At 43.8% G+C, this 25356-nt stretch overlaps 1 protein-coding gene across 1 annotated transcript in view; it reads left to right on the forward strand.

Moving 5' to 3' along the window:
- The first annotated feature begins 1805 nt into the window (after positions 1-1805).
- Positions 1806-25356, forward strand: part of prkd1 (protein kinase D1) — a 45622-nt gene continuing 22071 nt past the window's right edge. The window contains exons 1-12 of the mRNA XM_030044092.1: positions 1806-1935; positions 8799-8930; positions 9900-10078; positions 10169-10192; positions 11224-11431; positions 12110-12187; positions 12354-12552; positions 12648-12771; positions 13974-14051; positions 15433-15600; positions 16482-16581; positions 18264-18316. Coding sequence (XP_029899952.1) covers positions 1821-1935; positions 8799-8930; positions 9900-10078; positions 10169-10192; positions 11224-11431; positions 12110-12187; positions 12354-12552; positions 12648-12771; positions 13974-14051; positions 15433-15600; positions 16482-16581; positions 18264-18316 — 1458 coding nt within the window. The 5' untranslated portion in view covers positions 1806-1820. The remainder of the gene's footprint in view (positions 1936-8798; positions 8931-9899; positions 10079-10168; positions 10193-11223; positions 11432-12109; positions 12188-12353; positions 12553-12647; positions 12772-13973; positions 14052-15432; positions 15601-16481; positions 16582-18263; positions 18317-25356) is intronic.

Genomic DNA, 25356 nt, shown 5'->3' on the forward strand with positions numbered 1-25356 from the left:
AGATTTATGACTCTTTTTAAAAATTATTATTATTATTATTATCATTATTTATATGCTGTTCCGACGTCCCTGCCACTGGGGCAAAGTGTGTTCCCAGGTCACCAAAATAAAAGTTGGTCGTAGCGCTGCGTGGAAACAAGCCGTTTGTTTCAGTTTGGTTCAGAGGAGCTTCAGGTTTTCACTTCAGTCTCGTTTGAGTCACTTCAGTTTGGTTCAGCTAAATTAGTTTAGCCTCAGGGATCAGCAGTACGGAGGCATATTAGGGCCACTATAGGGGGAATATATATATATATATATATATATATATATATATATATATATTACTAGAAAAAACAAAACTCAGATCCCAGCAGGATTTCTGACTGAATCCCACAGGAGGAGAACAACTAGCTTTACACTGTTTTTTTTTTTTCTCATAAATTTGTGACATTAATTTCAGAAATTCTGATTTTTTTTTTTTTCCGCACAAATTTGTGAATGTTCTGTTCTGTTTTTGTATTAAAATCTTTGGAAGAGAAGCTGTGGGCAGAGAGGAACATTACAGCTTCCTTCACTTACAGCTTGACAAACAGCAGCTACACAGCGCCACCTAGCAGCCTTGCAAAGATGAGGTCATCAGCTGTGTGGCTGATCCAACAGAGTCCAGCCATGTGGAGCCCGGACCAAAAAGTAAAACAAAAACTGTTTTGCCATGTTTTTTTGTTTGGTAAATGTGAGAGTTATTTCTTGTAAATTCATGACTTGAATTTTTTAATCTATTTTTTCCTCAGAACATTACCCGCCTTTCCCCCCGGCTCCATCTGTTTTTCCTACAGTGGCCCTAATATGTCGTCGTACAATAGTGTCTTATGAGAGAAATATTTTATAATATCATTTGTATTTAGACAAGTGTGATCACGGCCTGTTTTTGCATACACACACACACACACTGTAGTTGTGCAGTGCTGCTGTGCTGCAGTAAAGCGAGCCTGGCTGCTGTGACGTCTCGTTCTGTCTGAGAGTCTCTGCTCGCCGCCTCCTCAGCCGCTCAGCCTGACCTTCACTAAACTGTTTCTCCACGAATTAAAGCAGAATTTGTCTGAATTTGCGACAGCCCACGCAGGTGAAGGCATTTTTTTTCTCTCTGAATTGAAAACAAAACTCACTGATGATGGGATTTGAAAAATATGAACTTACCTGAAACTTCAATCAAAAGTCCCAATTAAACTCCGAGTCCCTTTTCCTGGCCGGGTATATTTACATGTTTACATGTACATGGGATACAGTTTTGTTTCTCTTTTTATCATCATTTGCAATCAATCGAATGATCTGTTATCACATAGCCTCATTTTCAAACAGGTAACATTCATACATACTGATTTAAATGAACAATGTGATGGTTTTTCCATCTTTGCTGAGAGTTTGCAAGAGTTTTGTCCAAAAGGAGCCAAAGGCAGGTTAAGCCCAGGCCGGCTCGAGCCTGGGCCTGGGCTTAACTGAATCGCTGTGGGGGGGCGGGGTTTTGCGAATTAAGTTTTATAATTATTGGTTATCTGGTTTCACCGTGGAAAGTGGATGAAAATCGCATCGTCCTGTGAAGCTGGGAGGTCATCTTGTTGTGGGCGAGCTGCAGGAGAGGCAGCGTTCAGAGACTTCATATCATCACACCTTTTTATTTTAGACCTCAGAGATGATAAAAAAAAACACAAAACATAATCAAGGGAAGCGGCCCCAGCTCTGCTCTGCAGCCGAGGGTTTGGACACCATTCGCTCTCATCTTCCTCTCTCTCTCTCTCTCTCCCTCTCTCTCTGTCCAGCTGCCAGAGTGTGGGTTCTATGGGATGTATGAGAAGATCCTGCTGTTCCGTCATGACCCGGCGTCAGAGAACGTCCTGCAGCTGCTGCGCTCCGCCTCTCAGATCCAGGAGGGAGATCTGGTGGAGGCCGTGCTGTCAGGTAGGAGGAGCTAAACAAAACACCATCATCATCATCATCATCATCATCATCATCATCATCATCATCATCGTCATCATCATCCTCCTCATCATCATCATCATCATCATCATCATCATCATCATCATTACAAGACGATGATCTGTCCTGCTCAATACACAGCTACTTACCAAACACAACAGAAATACTGATATCACTGTAGCTGAGTAGCTTTTCAGAAATTTGACTTTTCCGAGTTTTGTCCTTCCCTGCATTTTAAATCAGATCCATGACAGAGAACAGATGAACAGTGACAGACACACTTTCACAATAAAAGCTCAGTCAGCAAACACGAGAAGTGGAACCTGCCTCTGCTTGCTTCTCCTCTGCTTCTACTGCAGCGAGGACTCAACCAGCACATGGCGTGGTGATTCCACATGTGTGAGTTGAGTCTACAGGGTCCTCACTTCAGTTGAGCGTAATGCCCCTTTAAAAGCATGTAGTGTGCAGCGTGTTCTCTCCTCCTGTTCTAACTGCATGGAAAAGATCACAACATAACACACCTGTAGTAACATAACACACCTGTAGTAACACACCTGTAGTAATGTAACACATCTGTAGTAACATAACACATATGTAATGACATAACACACCTGTAGTGACATACCTGTAGTAACACACCTGTAAAATAACAGCTGTAGTAACACACCTGTAATAACATAACACAGCTGTAATTACATAACACACCTGTAGTAACATAACACACCTGTCGTGACACACCTGTAGTAACATAACACACCTGTAGTAACACACCTGTAGTGACATAATACACCTGTAGTAACACACCTGTAGTGACATAACACACCTGTAATTACATAACACACCTGTAGTAACACAACACACCTGTCGTGACACACCTGTAGTAACATAACACACCTGTAGTAACACACCTGTAACATAACACACCTGTAGTGACATAATACACCTGTAGTACCACACCTGTAGTGACATAACACATCTGTAATTACATAACACACCTGTAGTAACATAACACACCTGTAGTAACACATCTGTAGTAACATAGCACACCTGTACTGACATAACACACCTGTAGTGCCATAACACACCTGAAGTTACACACCTGTAGTAACACACCTGAAGTTACACACCTGTAGTAACACACCTGTAACATAACACACCTGTAGTAACATAACACACCTGTAGTAGTACACCTATTAACCTAACACTTAACATAACAGTTCCGCTTGCAGAGGAGAAAGCTCGTATCTCCGGCCTTTGTTAAAGTGAATGGGGGAGGGATGGGGTTCAGGGGTTCCTGCTGACATCAGTTAGGGTTCTGTTGTGTTTAAGTGTCATGGAGCCTCTCCAGTGACACGAGGAGCCTGGAGCTGTCAGGCCTCACCTGAACGTTCTCTACCATCTGTGTTTACCTGCTGTTCCATCTCTGCCATGAGGAGGGTCTACTCTGTCTCACATTAAAAGTAAAGTGCAAAGTAAAGGTGACCCCCATTCTTTATAAATAATGTTTTTCTTCACATGGTTCTTCAAAGAATCCTCCAGCACGCTTCAACGGCCGATCGGGAGACGTTCTTTACGGAACTAGAGATTGTTCTTCCAAGAGTTTAAAGGAAGAAAGAAAGACAAAGTTCCCTAAATAAAGAACTTTCAAAATAGTTCTTGGAGTCCATCGTGTCAGAGAAAGTTGCAGGAACTCAAACCAATCCACACGCTGCTGCTGCGTCATGTGACCTCTGTTTGCAGGCCTGTGATTGGTCAGCTGAACCGACCAAATACAAAAATCAGAAAACCGAGCCGGCGTTTCTGGTTCTGGTGAAGACGCAGCGGCAGCAGATGTGATGTCACAGACCGCTCAATAACTGCCGTCAAACTCTTTCTCACATTATATATATATATATATATATATTATTTTTTTAAATTTTTTTTATTTATTTATTTATTTTTTGAGACTTTTTTGGCAGTCTCAGATCTATGCTAGAAGAGGCCAGATGTGCATTAGCATAATTTATCGGTGCAGTTTGCTGCTCGGTGGCCGGCGGCCAGCTCGGCTGCGGCGCTCCAGGACTCAGGTGTTCACACGGCAACACGCTAACTGTCTGACAGCTGCTTCCCGCTTCCTGCCTCGCTGTCACGACCTAATACAATATGTGTGTGTGTCAGTGTGTGTGTGTGTGTGTGTGTGTGTGCGTGTGTGATCTGCATTGTGCTCGCCTGCGTTTGTACTTGTTTTTACACTGCAAAAAAAAAACAAAGCAAAACAAAACATGTAGACTAGTACGTTACTTAGTCTCATTTTAGTTTTTAAAAATCTTCATGACATCACATCAAAGAAACTGCAAATTCTTCATTCTGAGAAAATACTTCACTCAGTAGTGTGAGTCTACAGGAAGAGAGAGGGACAAACTTTCATTTTGCTCCGCTCGTTGGCCTCGTTCAGACTGCCAGCCCAAACCAATCTGGATTCAATCTGGATATAAGACAAAAACCAGTTTGTGCTGCTGGTCTGAGCACGGGGCCAGATGCACCACAGTCTGCACAGCATCTGCACTGAATGGACGCACACACACAGATCTGAGTTTGTCATCAGAGGTATGGAAAGACACGTCCACCTGTTCCTCATCGTGATTCGCTGTGAGGCGGAGAAATCAGTGTGGATTTGTGCAACTCAGAAAAAACTCCCACAATTAACCCTATAAATTACTGCCCTATAAACTTCCACATCCCAGTTTATAACAACGAAGGTTAAATGTCAGAGACGACGGCCAAACGAGCACCAAAGCAGAAGCGTCGTTCCACAGAAACGTTGGTAGAAGAGGTCTCGGTGGCTGATCTCACCGTCACATTTAGTTTCTGTTTTGGGGGGAGAAACGTGTCAGCTCGTTTATTCATGAGGATTTCCCCCGGCTGGGAGAAGCTGCACTCAATTTGAATTTTGATGATTTCATCAGTAGCCTGGGGGATGTGGGGGACTTTCCTCCTCCTGCTGAATTATTGTGATCCCCAGTGGAGACAAAACTGTAGCCCCCAAGGTCATAAATCCACCAGCGGGATGAGATAATCCCACTTGTTTCCAACACTAATCGACTTGTTTCCAGAAATTTCCTTGAATTAAGAGTCATTTTCTTGATCCTGGTGTCTGATCCTCCTGATTCTGCCTCGTTTCAACACACAGAGATTTGTTCCCAGAAACATCAAAGTGAAACTACATTGGAAAAAAGTGGGATTATGTCATCCTACGGGTGGATTTTTAAAAAAAAAATTAATTTATTTTCTTTTACTTTGTTTGAAGAAAAGCAAGATTTGAGACTGAAGGACATGTTAAGACTGAAATTTTTTGCAGTGTTTCAGTATATTTGTATGTCTCCGTGTGTGTGTGTGTGTGTGTGTGTGTGCATGGATCTAGATACCTGGGTTTGTGTGTGTGTGTGTGTATGTGTGTGTGTTTGGCGCCGTGCCAGCCGGTGAGTGTCAGGATGCTGCCACGACACTACAAACACTTCATCTGACGCCAGGCTGCCGAGGCGCCAACCGGCAACAACTCGCTCACATGGAAATCAGGAAGAAACAAAACAGGAAATAAACATTACACGGTCTAACAGCTTCTGCGAGCCAAGCGAGCTGATTGGCCAGAAGACGGCCCTTTTAACATACTGATAATTCCCATAATGCACGGCTAGACGGGCTGCGCTGGTTGTGGTAATCAGGCAGCCAGTTAGCGATCTTTCCTGTTTTTCGGTCACGTGTGGCTTACGGAAGTCACATCACACTCGGGGATTATGGGGAATTCAGTGCTGCGCAGGGGACCTTAAACGCATCACCGCCGTGTTCAGAGGCATAAATTTACAGCATCCTCTCAGATATTACAGCTGTGTTAAAGCGGGCTGTGATTTCCTGGTGTTGAAATGGAAATAAGATCTATAAGTGCTTCGTTTTCAAGCCTCCAGGTTTCTTCTGTCTTCATGGTTTTGTTTTCAAATCTACTCTGGATCAGGATCAGAGAAATGTTCCTCATCACGTATCAATCAAGGAAGGAGGTCATTAAACACATCACCATGGAGGACGGCGGTCTGTGAGGTCATTAAACACATCACCATTGAGGACAGAGGTCTGTGAGGTCATTAAACACATCACCATGGAGGACGGCGGTCTGTGAGGTCATTAAACACATCACCATTGAGGACAGAGGTCTGTGAGGTCATTAAACACATCACTACAGGAGGATGGCGGTCTGTGAGGTCATTAAACACATCACCACAGGAGGACGGCGGTCTGTGAGGTCATTAAACGCATCACCACAGGAGGACGGCGGTCTGTGAGGTCATTAAACGCATCACCACAGGAGGATGGCGGTCTGTGAGGTCATTAAACGCATCACCACAGGAGGACGGCGGTGGACTGTGAGGTCATTAAACACATCACCACAGGAGGACGGCGGTCTGTGAGGTCATTAAACGCATCACCACAGGAGGACGGCGGTCTGTGAGGTCATTAAATGCATCACCACAAGAGGACGGCGGTGGACTGTGAGGTCATTAAACACATCACCACAAGATGACGGTGGTTTGTGAGGTCATTAAACACATCACCACAGGAGGACAGAAGACTGTGAGGTCATTAAACACATCACCATGGAGGACAGAGGACTGTGAGGTCATTAAACACATCACCATGGAGGACAGAAGACTGTGAGGTCATTAAACACATCACCATGGAGGACAGAGGACTGTGAGGTCATTAAACACATCACCACGGAGGACAGAGGACTGTGAGGTCATTAAACACATCGGACTGTGAGGTCATTAAACACATCACCACGGAGGACAGAGGACTGTGAGGTCATTAAACACATCGGACTGTGAGGTCATTAAACGCATCACCATGGAGGACAGAGGACTGTGAGGTCATTAAACACATCGGACTGTGAGGTCATTAAACACATCACCATGGAGGACAGAGGACTGTGAGGTCATTAAACACATCACCATGGAGGACAGAAGACTGTGAGGTCATTAAACACATCACCACAGGAGGACAGAGGACTGTGAGGTCATTAAACACATCACCACAGGAGGACAACCGATGATTTTCTCTTAAATGATCAGTTTTTAAAGTTTTCTTCCCCGTGTCTCGCTCACAGTCCAGTGAGTGTGTATGTGTGTGTGTGTGTGTGTGTGTGTGTGTGTGTGTGTCTCGCTCCATGGTTTCCGGCGGTGCATAAATAAACCTTTAGGTCTGAGGTTAGTTAGCAGTGTTACCTGACAAGCTAACGTTAGCAAACACGTTAGAAACAAGCTCCGGTTTTGCTCGGACCTGGATTTGAACTCCATGTTGGATTTTGAACCCTTCACGCCGCGTCACGCCGCGTCACGCCGCGTTCACTTGGCATCGTTCACGCCTCGGCGGCACTAAACGTGACCCTGACACGCTCGGCCTCGACACCGGGCTGGAGATCCTGCGCCCATCGGATGTTTGAACCATGGGAGCTGAAGCCGGCCCTGCTCCGGATCACCGGGTCACCTCAGGCGCCGGCGGTGTGTGAAACCCGGCGGCGAGCTCGCGGCGGCGTGGTGCGGCGGCGGCAGCTGGTTTGCGGTTCCTCCACCTCCACTGTTTGTTTTCGGGCGGCGGGTTAACGAGCCGGCAGCGAACACTCCTTAACGCTCCTAATTCCAGCACAGAACACACACATAAACACAGCATTTATTCAGACGAGGACTACCTAGGAAACCCCTACTCCCCTTCCACACACACACACACACACACACACACACACGCACACACACACTCATTTTCTGAAGCATGTAATAACAGTTCGGGAGCTTGTTCAGACTTCCAAACGTATGTTGGCCCTCCAAACAAAAGGCATAAACAATAATTTGAATAAATGGAGGTAATTTCCTGCAGCAGAATGTCTAATCAGAGCTGCATTCTGCTGGAGGACCACAGCCTCGCAACACACAGGGCGAGGGAGTGTGTGTGTGTGTGTGTGTGTGTGTGTGTGTGTGTGTGCGTGTGCAGACATAGAAAGAGAAAGAAAAGGAAAAGGAAAAGGCAAAAAGAAAAAAAATAAGCGATTCGGCGACTCACGCAGAGCGAGAGAGAAAGATACCGAACTACCCATCAGGCCTTGCCAAGCCCGCTGGCCAATCAAAACACTCGCTCCATCTGCAGCCATTAGCAGCCACTCGTTCACCCAAAACATTTACAAAATACCCGCTAACAACCCATTCATTAGCGCTCTCTCTCTCTTTCAGCTCCCGCTCTCTCGCTCGCTCGCTGTCGGTCCAGTTTACCCCAAAACTTCCTTTTCGGGACAAACTGATTGATTGATGTGCAGAATGGCTGACTGGCTGATTGATTGATTAATTGACTCGCTGCCTGTCTGACTGATGAATCCGGTGGTTTTCAAAGCGGGGTCCAGGCGCCCCCCGGGGGGTCCTTGAGGTTCTCCCGGGGGGTCCTCAGCAAAGCGAGGAACACTTTCATTTCACCGCAATCGACTGGAGCAGAGGCTGTCAGGCTGCAGGAGCCGAGCGAGGCGGCACGGCCACATGTTCCTCTTTACGCTCTGATCGCAGCAGAATTTGTCAAGTGTAACACGCTAATTACCACCAATACTAATGATCAAAGAGTAATTATAAAAACACTGCTTTACAACTGCTTTAAAACTTTTGTCTTCTGTTTTTAATTGCAAGAAAAATGTATTTATAAGCATTAGACAGATTTGATGTTTCAGATTTCATGTGTGTGATCACCTGGCTAGGCTGATAAATTAACTGTTATTTCCTTTTGTGTGTGTGTGTGTGTGTGTGTGTGTGTGTGTGTGTGTGTGTGTGTGTGTGTGGCAGCGTCGGCCACAGTGGAGGACTTCCAGATCCGTCCCCACTCTCTGTTCGTCCACTCGTACCGAGCGCCGGCGTTCTGCGACCACTGTGGAGAGATGCTGTGGGGGCTCGTCCGGCAGGGCCTCAAATGTGAAGGTGTGTGTGTGTGTGTGCGTGTGTGTGTGTGTGTGTGTTGATGCACTTACAGACTTATCAGGCCCAAATGTCCTCACAGTGACAATCTGTTGGTCCTGAGCTCAGAGTTGACAATCAAACTCATTGAAACTTTTATTCCTTTTATTATGAATTTTTTGCATAATTTTCTACTGTTTTTCTGTTTTCTTTTCTTTTTTTTTGAGGTGGGGTAATGCTGTTTGTACTTTTATGGTAATTAAAGTCTAAATAGATAAAAAAAAATATATCTATTTTTTTAAATATTCAGTACAGTGGTCCCTCGTTAATCGCGGGAGTTATGTTCTAAAAATAACCCGCAATAGGCGAAATCCGCGAAGTAGTTTTTAATAATTATTCTAGATGTTTTAAGGCTGTAAAACCCCTCACTACACACTTTATACACTTTTCTCAGACAGGCATTAATATTTTCTCACTTTTCTCTCTTGTTTAAACTCTCAAAGTTCAAACCTTCGTAGAAAAAGAAGTCCAGTAAAAAAAAAAAAAAAAAAAGCATGCAAAATTGCACTAAAAAAATCCACGAAACTGCGAGGCCACGAAAGGTGAACCATGTTATAGCGAGGAACAATTGTATTATACTAGCCAATTTTTAAACCAATTTCTTATAATATTTTTAGGGTAATTTTATGTTTATTTTTTTCTTTTCTCTAATTTTCAGGAAATTTTAATTCAATTTTCTCATTTTTTTTTAACATTTATTTTATAATTTTTCAGGATTTTTTTTTCTTTTTTTTTTTTCTTGGAATAAAAAATAAGTGACCAGGTTTCAAAGGTAAAGGAAACCTTCCCTAAAACGCAGCAACTTTGTCAAAAACAACAGTCCACAGGCAGGTTTCATTTGGGACGGGGTTAATTTTGCCTGAGTTTGACGACGGGACGCTGATTCACTCTGTGATCGTCGCCCGTGGTAAAACTCTCTGTCTCCCCCTGCAGGCTGCGGTCTGAACTACCACAAGCGCTGTGCCTTTAAGATCCCAAACAACTGCAGCGGGGTGAGGAGGCGGCGCCTGTCCAACGTCTCTCTGACGGGGGGGCTGGTCAACATCGCCGTCGGGACCCGGCCCGCCTCCGCCGAGCCCTCGCCCCCCCACTACTCTGACGACGCCTTACTGGTTAGTATGGTGGAGGTCCACTTTGGCTCCAGAATGAGATCTTTACAAAAGTCTCACTAACCTTCTGTCTTTCTCTCTGCATGTTTCCAGTCTCCAGTCAGTCCCAGTATGGAGGTACGTCCCGCCCGTCCTGTCCCGTCCTCTAAACTCTGACCGCATGTTGACGCTCCTTATTGATTTATCGACTTATTTATTTTGAAGGGACAGATGGCTGAGAGAGGATGTTTACAGATTTGTGAAGGTTTGATTGGTTGAGATTTTAATTTACAGCCACTAGAGCAGGGTGATGTCACTGCTTAAGATGCTCTGTAGAGGTCATGTGAGGTCATTTCATGGGGACTTTAAAGAACCTTAAATATTTTGGTGTGGATGGACAACTTCTCAAAAACTTTGAAATCCCTAGTGTGGATAAAAAAGAAAAAAAAAATCTATGGTGAACTTGACCTGAGATTATATACTATATTCAGGGGCGCCGCCAGGAATTTTGGGCCCCATGGAAAAAAAAATACATATTTACTCGATGATGATTTAATAATTTTATATTAGTTTTTACCTATTTTTGGGGCCCCTGTCAGCAGGGGCGGATCTAGACAAATATTCATGGGGTGGCAAGAGGGTGGCATGGAGACTTTAAGGGGTGGCAGAAATATATATGCTAATTTAATACCAAACGATCACATATATCAGTATTTGCTTGGAAAACCCCCAAATGAGGATATTTTAACTCAAAAACATTCTATTATTGTGGTACATGAGTAAAGCATTGAATAGAAAACCAAAAGGTGGCATTAGAAATATTTATTTATTTATTTAAATAATTATTTATTTATTCATTTATTTATTTATCAACCCCTTAAATAGTGGGAGTGTCATCTTTTGCTGCATTTACTTGCACTCGGACATTTGAGTCTCGTAACAGTGAGTTTCCGAACAGCCACAATTAAAAAATAAATAAATAAATTGTCTGAAATTGGGGTGGCAACTAGGGTGGCAAGGCATTTTTCTAGGGTTGCAGCTGCCACCCCCTGCCACCCCCTAGAACCGCCTATGCCTGTCAGGCAAGGGCCCTTAGAAATGTCTTAAATTTCCCCCCATGTACGGCGCCCCTGACGATATTGAGTTCTAACCAGAACCTGTGTCCTCAGAAGAACCAGTCAGATTACTTCCCGGGCCGAGAGCGCCGCTCCAGCTCGCAGTCGTACATCGGCCGTCCCATCGAGCTGGACAAGATCCTGCTGTCCAAGGTCAAGGTTCCCCACACGTTCCTGATCCACTCGTACACGCGGCCCACCGTGTGCCAGCACTGCAAGAAGCTGCTCAAGGGCCTGTTCAGGCAGGGGCTGCAGTGCAAAGGTAACCCCGCCCTGCAGGTGGCGCCGTGTGCACACACGCCGACACCGAGGGATCACATCATGGTGCCATGACAGGCTCACACCACTAGGGGGCCACGCCGTCCTGCCCTGCGTCCTGTTTACTGAACAAAACAACCAGAAAACAACAACAACAATACAACATAAATACATAAATTGAAATAAATTATGAATCTGAAAACCATTGCTGCCATTAAAATGTTACTTAACCCAGGATAATAAATATTAAACTTCAATTCTACTTTTTAAAGAATGTACTAAATATACTTTTAGTATGTATCTGTACTTTGTGCTTTTTCTGTTTCCCTCAAGTATTCTGCAGTGTACTCAAGTTGTCCCTGAGTACGACTGAAGTACTACTTGAGTATATTTATAAAGTTTCCTTTTGATAAATGAATACAATCATATGGCAGCAGAGGACAGTGGCCCCCTAGTGGCTGAGGACACTCACTACACAGGACACAAAACGCTCTGTTTTATAAAATAATTTTCTGTTTCGGAGCTGCTGATGAACTGTAACACTGTCAGCTCTGAGGTGTAACGACAGCTCCACGCACACACACACACAGACACACACACACACACACACACACACATACACACACACACACACACACACACACACACTCTGAATATTCTGCCTCCTCTTTTTCTTTCTCAGATTGTAAATTTAATTGTCATAAGCGATGTGCCCCCAAAGTGCCAAACAACTGCCTGGGAGAAGCTTCTATAAACGGAGGTAGGTGTAATCACACACACACACACACACACACACACAGGAGCACACACACACACACACACACACACACACACACACACACACACACACACACACACACAGTTTTTCTTGGTGTAAAGGTCTTTATCAACACGACCTGTCTCTCTCTCTACCTGTGGGTCCGCAGAGCTTCTGAGTCCGGGGGCGGAGTCAGACGTCGTCATGGCAGAGGGTTGCCTTGACGACCATGACATTGACCGTGGCGGCCTATTGGATGACATGGAGGAGGCGATGACATCAGACGCAGGCCTGCTGCTGGAGGCGGGGCCTGGCGACCTCTGCGACCTCCACGACCCCGACATGGACGAATCCAACCGGGCCATCAGGTACACACACACACACGCACACACACACACACACGCACACACACGCTCAGGCAGGGCCACAGAGCTGAGGCTGTGCTTTGCCCCGCCCCCTGCAGCCCGTCCACCAGTAACAACATCCCTCTGATGCGAGTCGTCCAGTCGGTCAAACACACCAAGAGGAAGAGCAGCAGCGTGGTGAAGGAGGGCTGGCTGGTGCACTACTCCAGCAAGGACACACTGGTACCTGTCTGTCTGACTGCCTGTCTGTCTGCCTGCCTGTCTGTCTGTCTGACTGTCTGTCTGTCTGACTGTCTGTCTGTCTGTCTGTCTGTCTGCCTGTTTGTCTGCCTGACTGTCTGTCTGCCTGTCTGTCTGTCTGTCTGTCTGCCTGTCTGTCTGCCTGCCTGTCTGTCTGCCTGTCTGTGTCTGTCTGTCTGTCTGTCTGTCTGTCTGTGTCTGTCTGCCTGTCTGTCTGCCTGACTGTCTGTCTGCCTGTCTGCCTGACTGTCTGTCTGTCTGTCTGCCTGTCTGTCTGTCTGCCTGTCTGTCTGTCTGTCTGCCTGCCTGCCTGTCTGTCTGACTGACTGACTGTCTGTCTGCCTGACTGTCTGCCTGACTGACTGTCTGTGTGTCTGTCTGTCTGCCTGTCTGTCTGTCTGTCTGCCTATCTGTCTGCCTGTCTGTCTGTCTGCCTGTCTGACTGACTGTCTGTCTGCCTGTCTGTCTGTCTGCCTATCTGTCTGCCTGTCTGTCTGTCTGCCTGTCTGTCTGACTGTCTGTCTAACTGCCTGCCTGTCTGTCTGTCTGTCTAACTGCCTGACTGTCTGTCTGTCTGCCTGTCTGTTTGCCTGACTGCCTGTCTGTCTGCCTGTCTGTCTGTCTGTGTGTCTGTCTGCCTGCCTGTCTGCCTGACTGACTGTCTGTGTGTCTGTCTGTCTGCCTGTTTGTCTGTGTGTCTGTCTGTGTGTCTGCCTGTCTGCCTGTCTGTCTGTCTGTGTTTGACTGACTGTCTGTCTGTCTGTCTGTCTGTCTGTCTGTCTGTCTGTCTGCCTGTCTGTCTGTCTGTATGTCTGCCTGTCTGTCTGTCTGTGTTTGACTGACTGTCTGTCTGTCTGACTGCCTGTCTGTCTGTCTGTCTGTCTGTCTGTCTGTTATTGCTGCCTTACTATGAAACATACAAGAGTTCTGGGCGAGACATGTATCATATATATTAAATTATTATATATATTAAATTATTATATATATTAAATTAATATATATATTAAATTATTATATATATTAAATTATTATATATATTATATTATTATATATATTAAATTATTATATATTAAATTATCATATATATTAAATTATTATATATATCATATTATTGTTATCAGCTTTTCTCCACCTCCTTTTCTTCTTCTAAACTTCCTCATGTCTCTTTCCTGTCTGTGTTTCAGAGGAAGAGGCATTACTGGCGGCTGGACAGTAAATGCATCACGCTGTTTCAGAACGACACAGGAAGTAAATACTACAAGGTAAACACGGTCCTCCATGACGTCTGCGTGTCACGTGGTGCGTTCAGGGTTTCAGGAGATAAAGCTCAGCGAGGCACGAGCTCATGAAGCCGAGTGGCGGCTCTGTCCGCAAAGATCCTCGGTCAGGAGAACCTCAGCATGTTCTCAGGGCAGGGGAGGGAAGAGGTCTCACTCCCTCTCTCTGTCCAGGTACAAAACAAATCAAGGTCCATTTTATTTGAGGCCTTTTATAACTTCCCAGGCCCAAAGACGGTGACCTGGGGCTGCAGGAGGGAGAGGAGAGACAGACTCTGCTCTGTTTTCTACTGGGTTCTACTGTGCTCTGACTCAGCTGGGCCCTCTGCTCTGCTCTGCTCTACTGTGTTCTACTCCACCATACTTAAGTCTACTTGCTCTAGTCTCTGTTCTACTGTATTCTACTGTGGTTTGCTTCAACCTGCTCTTCCTACTGTATTTGATCCTATTGTACTCTACTCTACTGTATTCTACTCTACTCTACTCGACTGATCTCCAAGCTACTTCACTCTGCTCAACCACCACTTCACTCCTCTACTTCACTCCTTCATCCTATTCTATTCTGTTTTATTCTATTCCACTGTATTTTACTGTTCTCTGTTGTGTTGCATTCTATTCTATTCTATTCTATTCTATTCTATTCTATTTTATTGTTCTCTACTGTGTTGCATTCTGTTCTATTCCATTGTTATCTAGTCTAGTCTACTCTATTCTACTCTTCTCTATTCTGTTCTATTCTGTTCTGTTCTACTATTCTCTGTTATGTTGCATTGTATTGTACTATATTCTGTTGCATTCTGTTCGATTCTATTGTTATCTATTCTGTTCTTTTCTACTCTTCCCTGTTCTATTCTGTTCTATTTTATCCCTTTCTGTTCTACTGTTCTTGGTTTTATTCTATTCTATTCTATTCTGTTCTACTCTTCTCTGTCGTGTTGCATTGAATGTTATTCTATTTTGTTCTGTTCTATTCTATTCTATTGTATTCTTTACTGTTCTACTCTACTGTTCTCTATTCTCTTCACTCCTCTCCTTGTTTCCTCTTCCCTCCTTGTTTCCGCTCCTTCTATCCTTTCCTCTTCACTCCTTGTTTCCTCTCCTTGTTTCCTCTCCTCTCCTCTTCCCTCCTTGTTTCCTCTCCTTGTTTCCTCTCATCTCCTCTTCCCTCCTTGTTTCCTCTCCTTGTTTCCTCTCCTCTCCTCTCCCCTTCCCTCTTTGTTTCCTCTCCTTGTTTCCTCTCCTCTCCTCTCTTCTTCCCTCCTTGTTTCCCCTCCTTGTTTCCTCTCCTCTCTTCGTCCCCCCTTGTGTCCTCTCCTTGTTTCCTCTCCTCTCCTGGGCTCTGCTGACTCTCTGTCTCCCCCTGCAGGAGATCCCTCTGTCTGAGATCTTGTCGTTGGAGCCGGCTCAGGTCTTCTCGCTGCTGCCCGACGGCTCCAACCCGCACTGCTTCGAGATCGCCACCACCTCGCTGGTGTACTACGTCGGCGAGAATCTGCTGAGGAGCGACGCGGCGGCGATGGGCAGCGGCATCCTGGTGAGCCCACAGGTTTAATGTCACGATGGAGAACCAGACTCTGGGGAAATAATATCCAAATATAAAACAACCCCAACAAAAACATCTGAACCAAAAACCGTGGATAGAGTTTTCTAAAAGTTTTCTGTGACCAAAAATCTCATTTTCATGCGGACTGAAAGTCAAAACAGAAGTTGTCTGAGGAGTTGCTTGATCAGCTCAGCTCACCTGGACAGACTGTCAGCTCGCTCAGGTGATTTCAAAGCATCCAAAAACCTTCAGGAGGAGCTCCTCAGCAAAGAGAGGAGCAGCTGGACCTCCTCTGAAAGGCGTCTGATGCCCACAGGACAGCTGATGTCCATCCAGCATCACTGAGCTCACATTTAAATAAAACAGTTTAATCAATCTAAATACACTTCTCCTCTAATTTCACTTTTCAGGTAGTTTTTTTTTTTTTTTTTTTTTTTTTTTTAAATTTAAATTTTATATTGTTTTTCTTTTTTCTTTTCTTATCTTTATTTTATTTTTCTTTCTTTTTCTTTATCTTATCTTTATTTTCTTTATCTTTATTTGTGAATGTGAATTTCCTCAGGTTTCAAAGCTTTAATTTTTACTATAAATTAAGTCACTAAAAAATTGACACAGTACAAAGTGATTATTTTATCACAGTGTTATAATCTCACCTCAGAATTTTTTTCTTGATTGACTTAAAAAAATATCAATCTTGTTATCGGGGTGCCCAAGGCAGAAATCATTTCAGATGGGGGTTTGCGGCTCAGTGAAAGCCAACCTGTGGAAAAGTTTTAGGCTAATGTAGGTCCTGCTAACATGCTAACATGCTAACACTAGTCTCCTCCAGCTGTGCAAACTGACTGACTGGTTTTCACCTCCTGCTCCTCCAGGTGAGCGGCGTCGGGCAGGACGTGGCCCGGATGTGGGAGATGGCCATCCAGCACGCTCTGATGCCGGGGGTTTCCCACGGCTTGCACCACAGCGGCCACAGTACGCCACACACATAAAGGCACAGTCCACCCAAAATGACTGCAGACACTATCGATTCCCCAGAACCTTTTTGCAGCAACATTTTTCTTTTCTCTTACAACAGATATATAATGCTGTCATCAGCATAGAGAATCACACGAGTCAGAAAATTACACGAAACTGAATTCATGAATGAATCAAATGCATTGATTATAATGATTTAATATTCTTTTTTTTTTTTTTTTTTTTTTTTTGGACATCAAAGGCCCCATGAAATGTCACTCTTACTTCCTTGATTTCATGAATTTCCTGTCAAAACAGGATGTGGAGGCGGGACAAAATGCTGGGAAGGATCACTTGCATGTGTGGAAAGAAACAGGATGTCAGTTAGGGCGAAAAACACTTTTTGTTTTGAAGGCACAGGTAGAGGAGTGAGATCGTTTGAAAAAAATAGAGAGGGCTTTTATTAGTTTCTATTTTTTATTAACACCCTCTCGTGCAGGATTGGGGTGCCATCTGCTGCCCAGGAAGTAAAGGAAAAGGGAAGGAAAGACTTTAAGATCCCCTGTGGGCAAATTTAGCTGAAAACATCTGATCCTACCCCGCTGTGCATCTAACTGCCTCCATGTTTAACCCTCCTGTTATGTTCACATTTTTGAACATCCTTTATGTTTGGAGTCAATTTGACCCCTGCAGTTTAAACTTTCACAAAATTATTATAACTAAAATTGTTACCAAAGTTTATGTGTTAAGTACTTGATGTTTTTTTTGTTGATTACCTAAATAGCCCTTTAAATAAAACATAACTCCCCACCACCCCACTTATACATCCAGTATTCCTATTATGCGACAATGGAAAAATATTCAAATCACCATAAAATCTCACTGATTGATCTAAAATTGGAAAGAAATATTAATTTTTGGTGTTTTAATGGCTTTATATTATTTCTAAGTACAGATTTTTGTTATTTATAACCGATGTGTTACAAAGTGTGTACAGGACATTGAAAACATATCATCATGTGAATTTCATGTTTACCCGGTAGAACCCATTACATTAGGAACACTCATTAAATATGAAGCAAAAAACATGATGTTAATCATTTATTTAGAGACGTTAAACATTGGCTGGAGTCAAATTGACCCCAACATAATAGGAGGGTTAAGTTTATCATTTTAGTGAAATTCTCTACTTATATTAATTAATCTACTTTGTTTATTTAGTGTAGTGTTGTTTGTTTCATGTGGTTTTATCTCTCTTTGCTGTAAGGTGTCTTTGACTATGAAGAAAAGTGCTATATTATTATTATTGTTATTATTATCCATTCAAACATCACAGCAGAATTTCACAAATGCACTGACATCCTCCTAACAAATTAATAAAATGATAATTAAAAATTATTAAAATTAAAATATAAATGAAAATATCTGATAATATCCATTAAAGCTGGCTGATAAGGAAGCGCCTGTTATTTTTTTAAATGTTTTTAGTTTATTGAGCCACGCTGCGAGCAACATGTCCCTGAATCAATGTTTGCTAATGTTAATTATGTGGAGGGTTTGGGCAAATTTCAGTATTATTGATCAGCTGCCCTTTGTTGGAGTGTTTCCGTGTTTTTTCAGCGATGAGAAATGCATGTGGTTTTGTGTTTTGGTTTTAAAAACTTTCCCTCAGATGAGTTGTTGTTGTCTTTCTCCAACAGAAGAGGTTTCCATCAGCATTTCTGTCTCCAACTGCCAGATCCAGGAGAACGTGGTAAGAACACACACACACACACATACACACATAATCTCATTTCAGAGTTTGTACAGTATTTTGTGAGACAGTGTTTCCTGAATTAGCGCGGCCGTACCGACCAAAATAATCTGGTTTGGCGAGCGGTGGGCCGTGATTAACATCGACTGAATGTTTAACAAAACAATTATAATTCAATCTGCCCACCGCCTCCTTTGCAGAGCACATGGAATCCACTTTCATGTTCTCTCGCCGTGTTCCTCCGACCCATATTCGACACACACACTCCTGCACAGCCCCGAGGCTTCGTGTGAATAAATTTCACACCCACAAGTTGTTTGAATTTCAAGCAGTTCTTAATTGCCTTATTCCCTGCACACCTGTTCACTTCTCAGTCTTTAAAAAATGCAGGCGTTTAAAAGGCAGAATATTTAGGTGGAAAGAACGAGGACGCTGAATTTACCGTGTTGGAGGTTCAGTCTGTGCCTGCTGCCGTGCTCGCATATTACAGCGTCTTTTTTTTAGCCTGAAAGTAACAGCAGTTTGTCTCAAATGCTGATTACGTGTTGTGGATGCAAATGATCACACTATTTTCAGCTGTTGGTTCAATTAGATAACCTTTCAGAAAATTTTCATTTTTTCATACACAAACAAACGTCCAAATATCATAAATTATCTTGAAGAAATTTGGAAAAATCCATTCATTTCTTCTATTTATGATCCATTTTTTTTGGCCTGGAGGTTTCAAGAGTGCTATCGAGTCAGACCTACCTGCCAGGCCTGTTCAAAACCTCACATTTTGGTTGGCAGATTAATTTTGCCTCTTGCCCATGTGCCAAAATCAATTCAGTTGAACCTTCAAATGCAAACTATCATGACTCACCAACATTCAACCAGTGAGAGATTATGCAGGACTGAACTCTTGTTCTCCACAAACTCAAAATGGAACAAGCTTTGACTGTTGCGGTGCACTCACAACCTCTTCTTCTTGGCTGCAATCGCCTTTCTTCCCTCTCCAAACGAGAAGCAAAACCCTGAGCCTTGTTTTTACGTCAGAGACACCAGGCTACTAGCCATAAATGCTCCTTGAAATCACACTAATCCCTAGTCTGGGGTACATAACCTTCCAGCTCTGCAGAGAAAATGCACAGACTCAGCAGGCGAGCACATTTCACCCTGCCAAATCCAGTCTGATGGCACTTTTACTTCCATAGCGCCATTTCAACGTCAAACTAAGGCCAGAGGCTCATTACACGATCACATATTGCAGGACATCTCACATTAGCAGAGCTGCTTCCCTGCCGAATCGAATCACGCATCAAAACAGGTCCACAGTTTAGGACGAGGCCAGATTGTACGGCACCGTCTGCAGCCAGCCGACCTCAGACCGAGCCGACGAGACGCCAGCGACTCACAGGTCCGGCTGCACGGGACGAGACCAGCGAGGTGACAGGCCAGGTGGATCCTTACTGAAGAAGTTAGCAACCCTTAAACAGCAACTGTGGCTGCCAATGGGATTGAGACGAAAGCGACGGGGGTCCTTCACTAAAAAAACGACCCCTGTTTGTACAGCAGCTCGTTACAGCCTGTAGTCAGGTTTTAAAGTTAAGTGACCTCTAGTGGTTGTGTAAATAACAAAACTGTGGTTTCGTATTAAGGGAGCAAGAAAATCTGCAAAAGGACATTGTTTTTAGTTAGCTAAAGTTGCACTTTACTATTCATGTCTTGTTTGTTTGTTTGTTTTACAGCATTTTTAGCCTCAAAGCTTCATTCCTAACAGAGGTAGCTGCATGAAATCCTAAGGGCTGAAAAACAAACTTGAGCTCTGCTAAAAACTGCAGCCGAGTCAGTTTTGCATCCATCCTTGGTGTCACAATGCAAAACCAAAATCTGTTTTTGCTTCAACACAATTCTTTCTGAAGCCGACTTTGAGCATCAACATGTTGGGAAAAATTAAAGTTTCAGCAGTAAAACTGGAGCAGTTTGATGTCTGAGACTCAGAGGAACAGAAACCGGCGTTGGTGTCCTGGAGGTGTCAGATGTTTCCTGAAAATTCATCAGAGAAAACTGGGAAAAAGTGTATTTTGGGAAAACTTTGAAGGCTCCTATCAGCATGTGGGACAGGCGGCTGTTAAAACAAGTTGTGGCAGATGAAAGCTCTCAGTTTCAGACACATTTTGAGATCAGACTCCTGTTCTAGCCATGATTGCTTCTGTCAAAACTCTCTGAAAATGCAAAATTGGAGATTGTATTAACCCTTGACAGGAGTTACAGCCATGATAAGGCTCAGTGAGTGAACGCTGGCTGGTCGTATGGACTGCACTTGTTGTTGTCAGGTCTGTCTGATTTACAAACAGAGCTGGACGTGAGACAGTTTCCACAATAAAAGATGCCTTAGAGTGATGTCATATTTTGTGGCAATCTAACTGGCCAGCGACGATAAAACTTTCCCAACTTGGTAAATGATGGAGACGTCTCAGGAGGGTCCAGACAGCAACAGGAGAACAAGACATGATGTACCGACCTTCTGACACTGTGCAAGCAAACATGCACTGTTTTTACCTTTTTAAAGAGCATTTTTCTGCTTTATTTGATAGTGACAGTAGAGAAAGACAGGGGAGAGAGATGGGACGACCTGCAGCAAAGAGCCTGAGGTCGGATTCCAACCCAGGACGCTGCTGCGGTCAGGACTCGGGTCGAGAGGTACGCGCTCTACCAGGTGAACCACCGGGACGCCCCGTGATGTTTTTACTCTGACCTTGACGAGTTTTTTGGGGGGCTCAGATGTCGCTTCTAGTCCTTTCTCGTGCACTGCTCCCTCTCCTCACGCTTCAGGAAAATTTCCAGACCCCCCCCACCGCTTCGTTCGCCGCGTCCGTAACGTTGACGTCACAGAAACCTCCGTCGGGCTCATGAAAGGCGGATCTGAAGGAAGCCTCGGCGCCGCTCGCCTCCTCTGCCTCCCTGCTTGTAATTCTGTGTGCAACATGAAGTCCCATTCACATGCACACATCAGCCGCTCACGTGCACTCGGCGGTCTCCAAGGTGAGCTCGTCTTCAAGCACCTCGAATGGAGATTACTGTGATTACCCACTCAGCCAAACGGTTGTCATAGCGACCGATGGTAATTAGGCAGTGAGCTCAGGGAGGAGGAGAGCGTATAATATTGTATTTCTGTCCTCTTCCATCAAGGTGTGATATTAGGCTGTCACCTAAGGAGGGGGAGAGAAAAGCAGGGAGACATGATTGCACTCGAACGAACGGGAAAATATTTTTCAGTTTTTGTGTCAAAGCTGCGGCGGGACGGCGACGCTGCGCGGTTACAGACTCAGGCTTTGTTTAACGGAACCACGCGCCGAGTTTTCTTCCCAGTTCTCCCTGAAAAGGAAAAAAAAATCCATCCTTAGATCAGCTCGCAGTGTTCCTCATCAGACTGTGATGTTCACGACGTTCCAGCAGAGTCTCAGCGCAGGAATGCTCACACTCACAACACACAGAAAAATAAAGGTGCTAACTGGAACCATAATGGTTCTGACTGATGCCATAGAAGAACCTTTTTGCTTCCTCATAAAAAATGTTTTAGCAAAAGGTTCATTGAAGAACCATCTCACCTCCAAAGGTGCCTCAAAGAACCATCAAAAAATGGTTCCTTTAAGGACCATAATTGATTCTTTAGGGTCTTTAAAGGATCATTTTTAAGAAAGTTCTTTCTCTTAAGTAATTTTTCAGAATAAAAGCTTCTCTGAGTGTTTTAAATCAGATGACTGTGTGCAGGTTGAAAACCAGCATGAACATGTTGTTGGCCGGTTCTCCACGTTCCTTGTTCCTTCACTGGGTTCCAGACGAGCTATTACAAATGTCAGCTGTGACACTGTGGCGTTTCTCCCTGCTCTCTGATGGTTTATAGAGCGAGACATTAAGATGGGTAACAACTTGGAGAAGTTGGAAGCTCGACACTGAGGAAATGTGCCATAATTTGAAATTATTCGGAATCACCGAGAGAACCACAGAGACTCAAGGCTGATGGAAATTGCAGAGTCAGCCTGACCATAACAATCACCTTATCCACAATCTTCAGTTTCTCCTGGATGTTTATGCAGACAGCCGCTCTCCCCCACTCCCTCCCCATCTCCCTCCACCCGGGAACTTCAACTCTGTTCAGAGACAATGTGTAGACTGTGTGGGGAAGATGGTCCTGGACTTACGCATACACATACACAAGGACACATATGCACGCATTCCTTGAAATTCAACGCCTCGTTGGCCCCCCACCCCCTCACCCTCCCATCACAGTGCAGTTTGTGGGTTTGGAGCACCATAGTGGCTGCATACGGCCCTCGTCTGTGCTGGACATCTCCCCCTTCCCAAATCCCTCCCCCCTTCCACATGTGCAATGTCTTGAGTCATGTTGTTTATTATGTGCTCATTGTGCTGGGGTGTGTTTTTTGCTAATGCCATGTTGTGCTCCCCTTGGAGCCCAGTTTGGTGTCTCTTGGATGGGATGTGACTTAAATTGGAATTTCCCCTTGTGGGATTAATAAAGTGTACTTACTTACTTACTTACTTACTTACTTACTTACTTAATCCATTCACTGAGGAAATAATCTGCATATTAATCCACAAGGAAAAGAATTGTTAGCTGCTGACTGAAGAACCCTTTAAGAACCAGAATTTTTCTGAGAGAACCTGCCTCCTTCTCATTTCTTACTTAAGCTGCTGATTCCTACATTTCCCACAATAACTTTTGGCTGCATTGCATGCTGGTCTATGAAGGTTGAGGCTTGCACTGCTTTGCTATCAGAGCAATGTTTTGTTTTGTTTTGTTTTTCTTTGTCTCTCTTTCTTCCCGTCCCGCCGCCGTCGGTTTGGTTGGTGAGTCTTTTCAGGGTCTGATCGTATCTTTGGCCCATTTCCACCAGGTTATGTCATATGATGCATGTCTGGCCTGCATTTTTAATGTTTAACTATGTTGCTTTTGCACCTGGTAGTTTGTTGTGTCTCTAGTTAATTCAGTTGATATTTCAAACAAAAAATGAGGACAACCCAGTTCCTGTTCACTTCTGTCCCACCAGAGAGCAAAGAGAGCGGTAGCTGCATTCACAATAGCTATAAAATACTTTATATGTCATTTTTCAATTCATTTTGGGGACAGAAAACGGCGTCCTGGGCAGAGACGGAGCACCAGAGGAAGCTGGCGAGATGCTCCAGTCCAGAGCTCGGCTTGGACGCTGGAACGCAGCTGATTGGTTGTGTGAATCGCGCTCAGGACATTTCTATCAGCTGGATTTGGTTAGTTTTAGCAGGTGTCTGGGCTGCATGGCGTCATTCTCACATAGCCGAGTTTTGGCTGTTAAATGCAGGTTTTATCTGTCTTGTATGCATCTTGAATTGTGTGTAATGACACTATCAGTTTGATGTGGATAAACCCCTCAGACATACAGCGACTCAGATGCTGAAGACGCATGAGACAAACAGCGTCTTCAGGCCTCATTCACCAATAGCTTCCTTAAGTTTTTTCTTAAAATTATTATTATAAAACTATTATTAAGAAAAAAGACCCACAGAAAAGTCTACGTGGAAAAGGTAAAAACAGTGTGTGTTTGCTTGCACAGTGTCAGAAGGTCGGCACATCACGTCCTGTTCTCGCGTTGCCGTCTGGAACCTCCTGAGACGCCTCCATCATTTACCAAGTTGGGAAAGTTTTATCATCGCTGGCCAGTCAGATCGCCACAGGATATGACATCACTCTGTTTACTGAGGACAAATTCAGCAGGCATGACGCTTTTATTGTGTAAACTGTCTCACGTCCAGCTCTGTTTGTAAATCAGACAGACCTGACAACAACAAGTCCAGTCCATACGACCAGCCAGCGTTCACTCACTGAGCCTTATCATGGCTGTAACTCCTGTCAAGGGTTAATACAATCTCCAATTTTGCATTTTCAGAGAGTTTTGACAGAAGCAATCATGGCTACAACTTGAGTCTGATCTCAAAATGTGTCTGAAACTGAGAGCTTTCATCTGCCACGACTTGTTTTAACAGCCGCCTGTCCCACATGCTGATAGGAGCCTTCACAGTTTTCACAAAATGCACTTTTTCCCAGTTTTCTCTGATGAATTATCAGGAAACATCTGACACCTCCAGGACACCAACGCTGGTTTCTGTTCCTCTGAGTCTCAGACATCAAACTGCTCCAGTTTTACTGCTGAAACTTTAATTTTTCCCAACATGTTGATGCTCAAAGTCGGCTTCAGAAAAAATGTGTTGAAGAAAAACAGATTTTGGTTTACGATTGTGACGCCGAGGATGGATGTAAAACTGACTCGGCTGCAGTTTTGAACAGAGATCAATTTTGTTTTTCAGCCCTGAAGATTTCATGTGGTTATCTCTGTTAGGAATAAAGTTGTGAGGCTCAGAAATGATAGGAAAAAAAGATGTGAATAAAAAACTGAAATTTGTTGTGAAAATATAAAATATAGTGAAAATATAAAGAGTATGACGGTAAGATTTTGCATGGCGGTCTATTGAGGCTCACCTTTCATACTGTGGATATTTAAAAACTTCTTTTCTGCCCCTTTTTCTATTTATTGAACTTTCTCACAGCTTCCATTTTAACTTGAAACTGAACGGCAGTGACATCAATATAAGGTTCAGTTCAATTCAAGTGTACTGAGCCTTTCCATTAATTTATGTCATCAGTAAGACCTGTTTTCCCTGCTATTCATGGCAGAGTCGCTTCTGTGAAAAACGTTTCTACGCTGATGATACGATTTTTTTTATTTATAGTACAGATGTGCAGATTTTGACTTTTTTTTTATATATATATCTTTAGCCGTCTGTGAAATGTGTTCGCTGTTTTTGTCAGCTTCTTGGCCAGGAGATTTTTAATCTCAGTGAGGTCTTCCTGGTTACATTAAGGTTAAAATAAAAGACAAAACAATAAAAAAAAAAAGGTTAAAAAAGTCTGTATAGATAACATAAATATTGTAGACAACAAAAATAGAGCGGAAAAAATACATATTCCCACATTTTTCTTCTACTTTTCAAGCTCCTCTATTTTA

This window comes from Myripristis murdjan, chromosome 22, assembly GCF_902150065.1.
Source record: "Myripristis murdjan chromosome 22, fMyrMur1.1, whole genome shotgun sequence".
Classification (NCBI taxonomy): domain Eukaryota; kingdom Metazoa; phylum Chordata; class Actinopteri; order Holocentriformes; family Holocentridae; genus Myripristis; species Myripristis murdjan.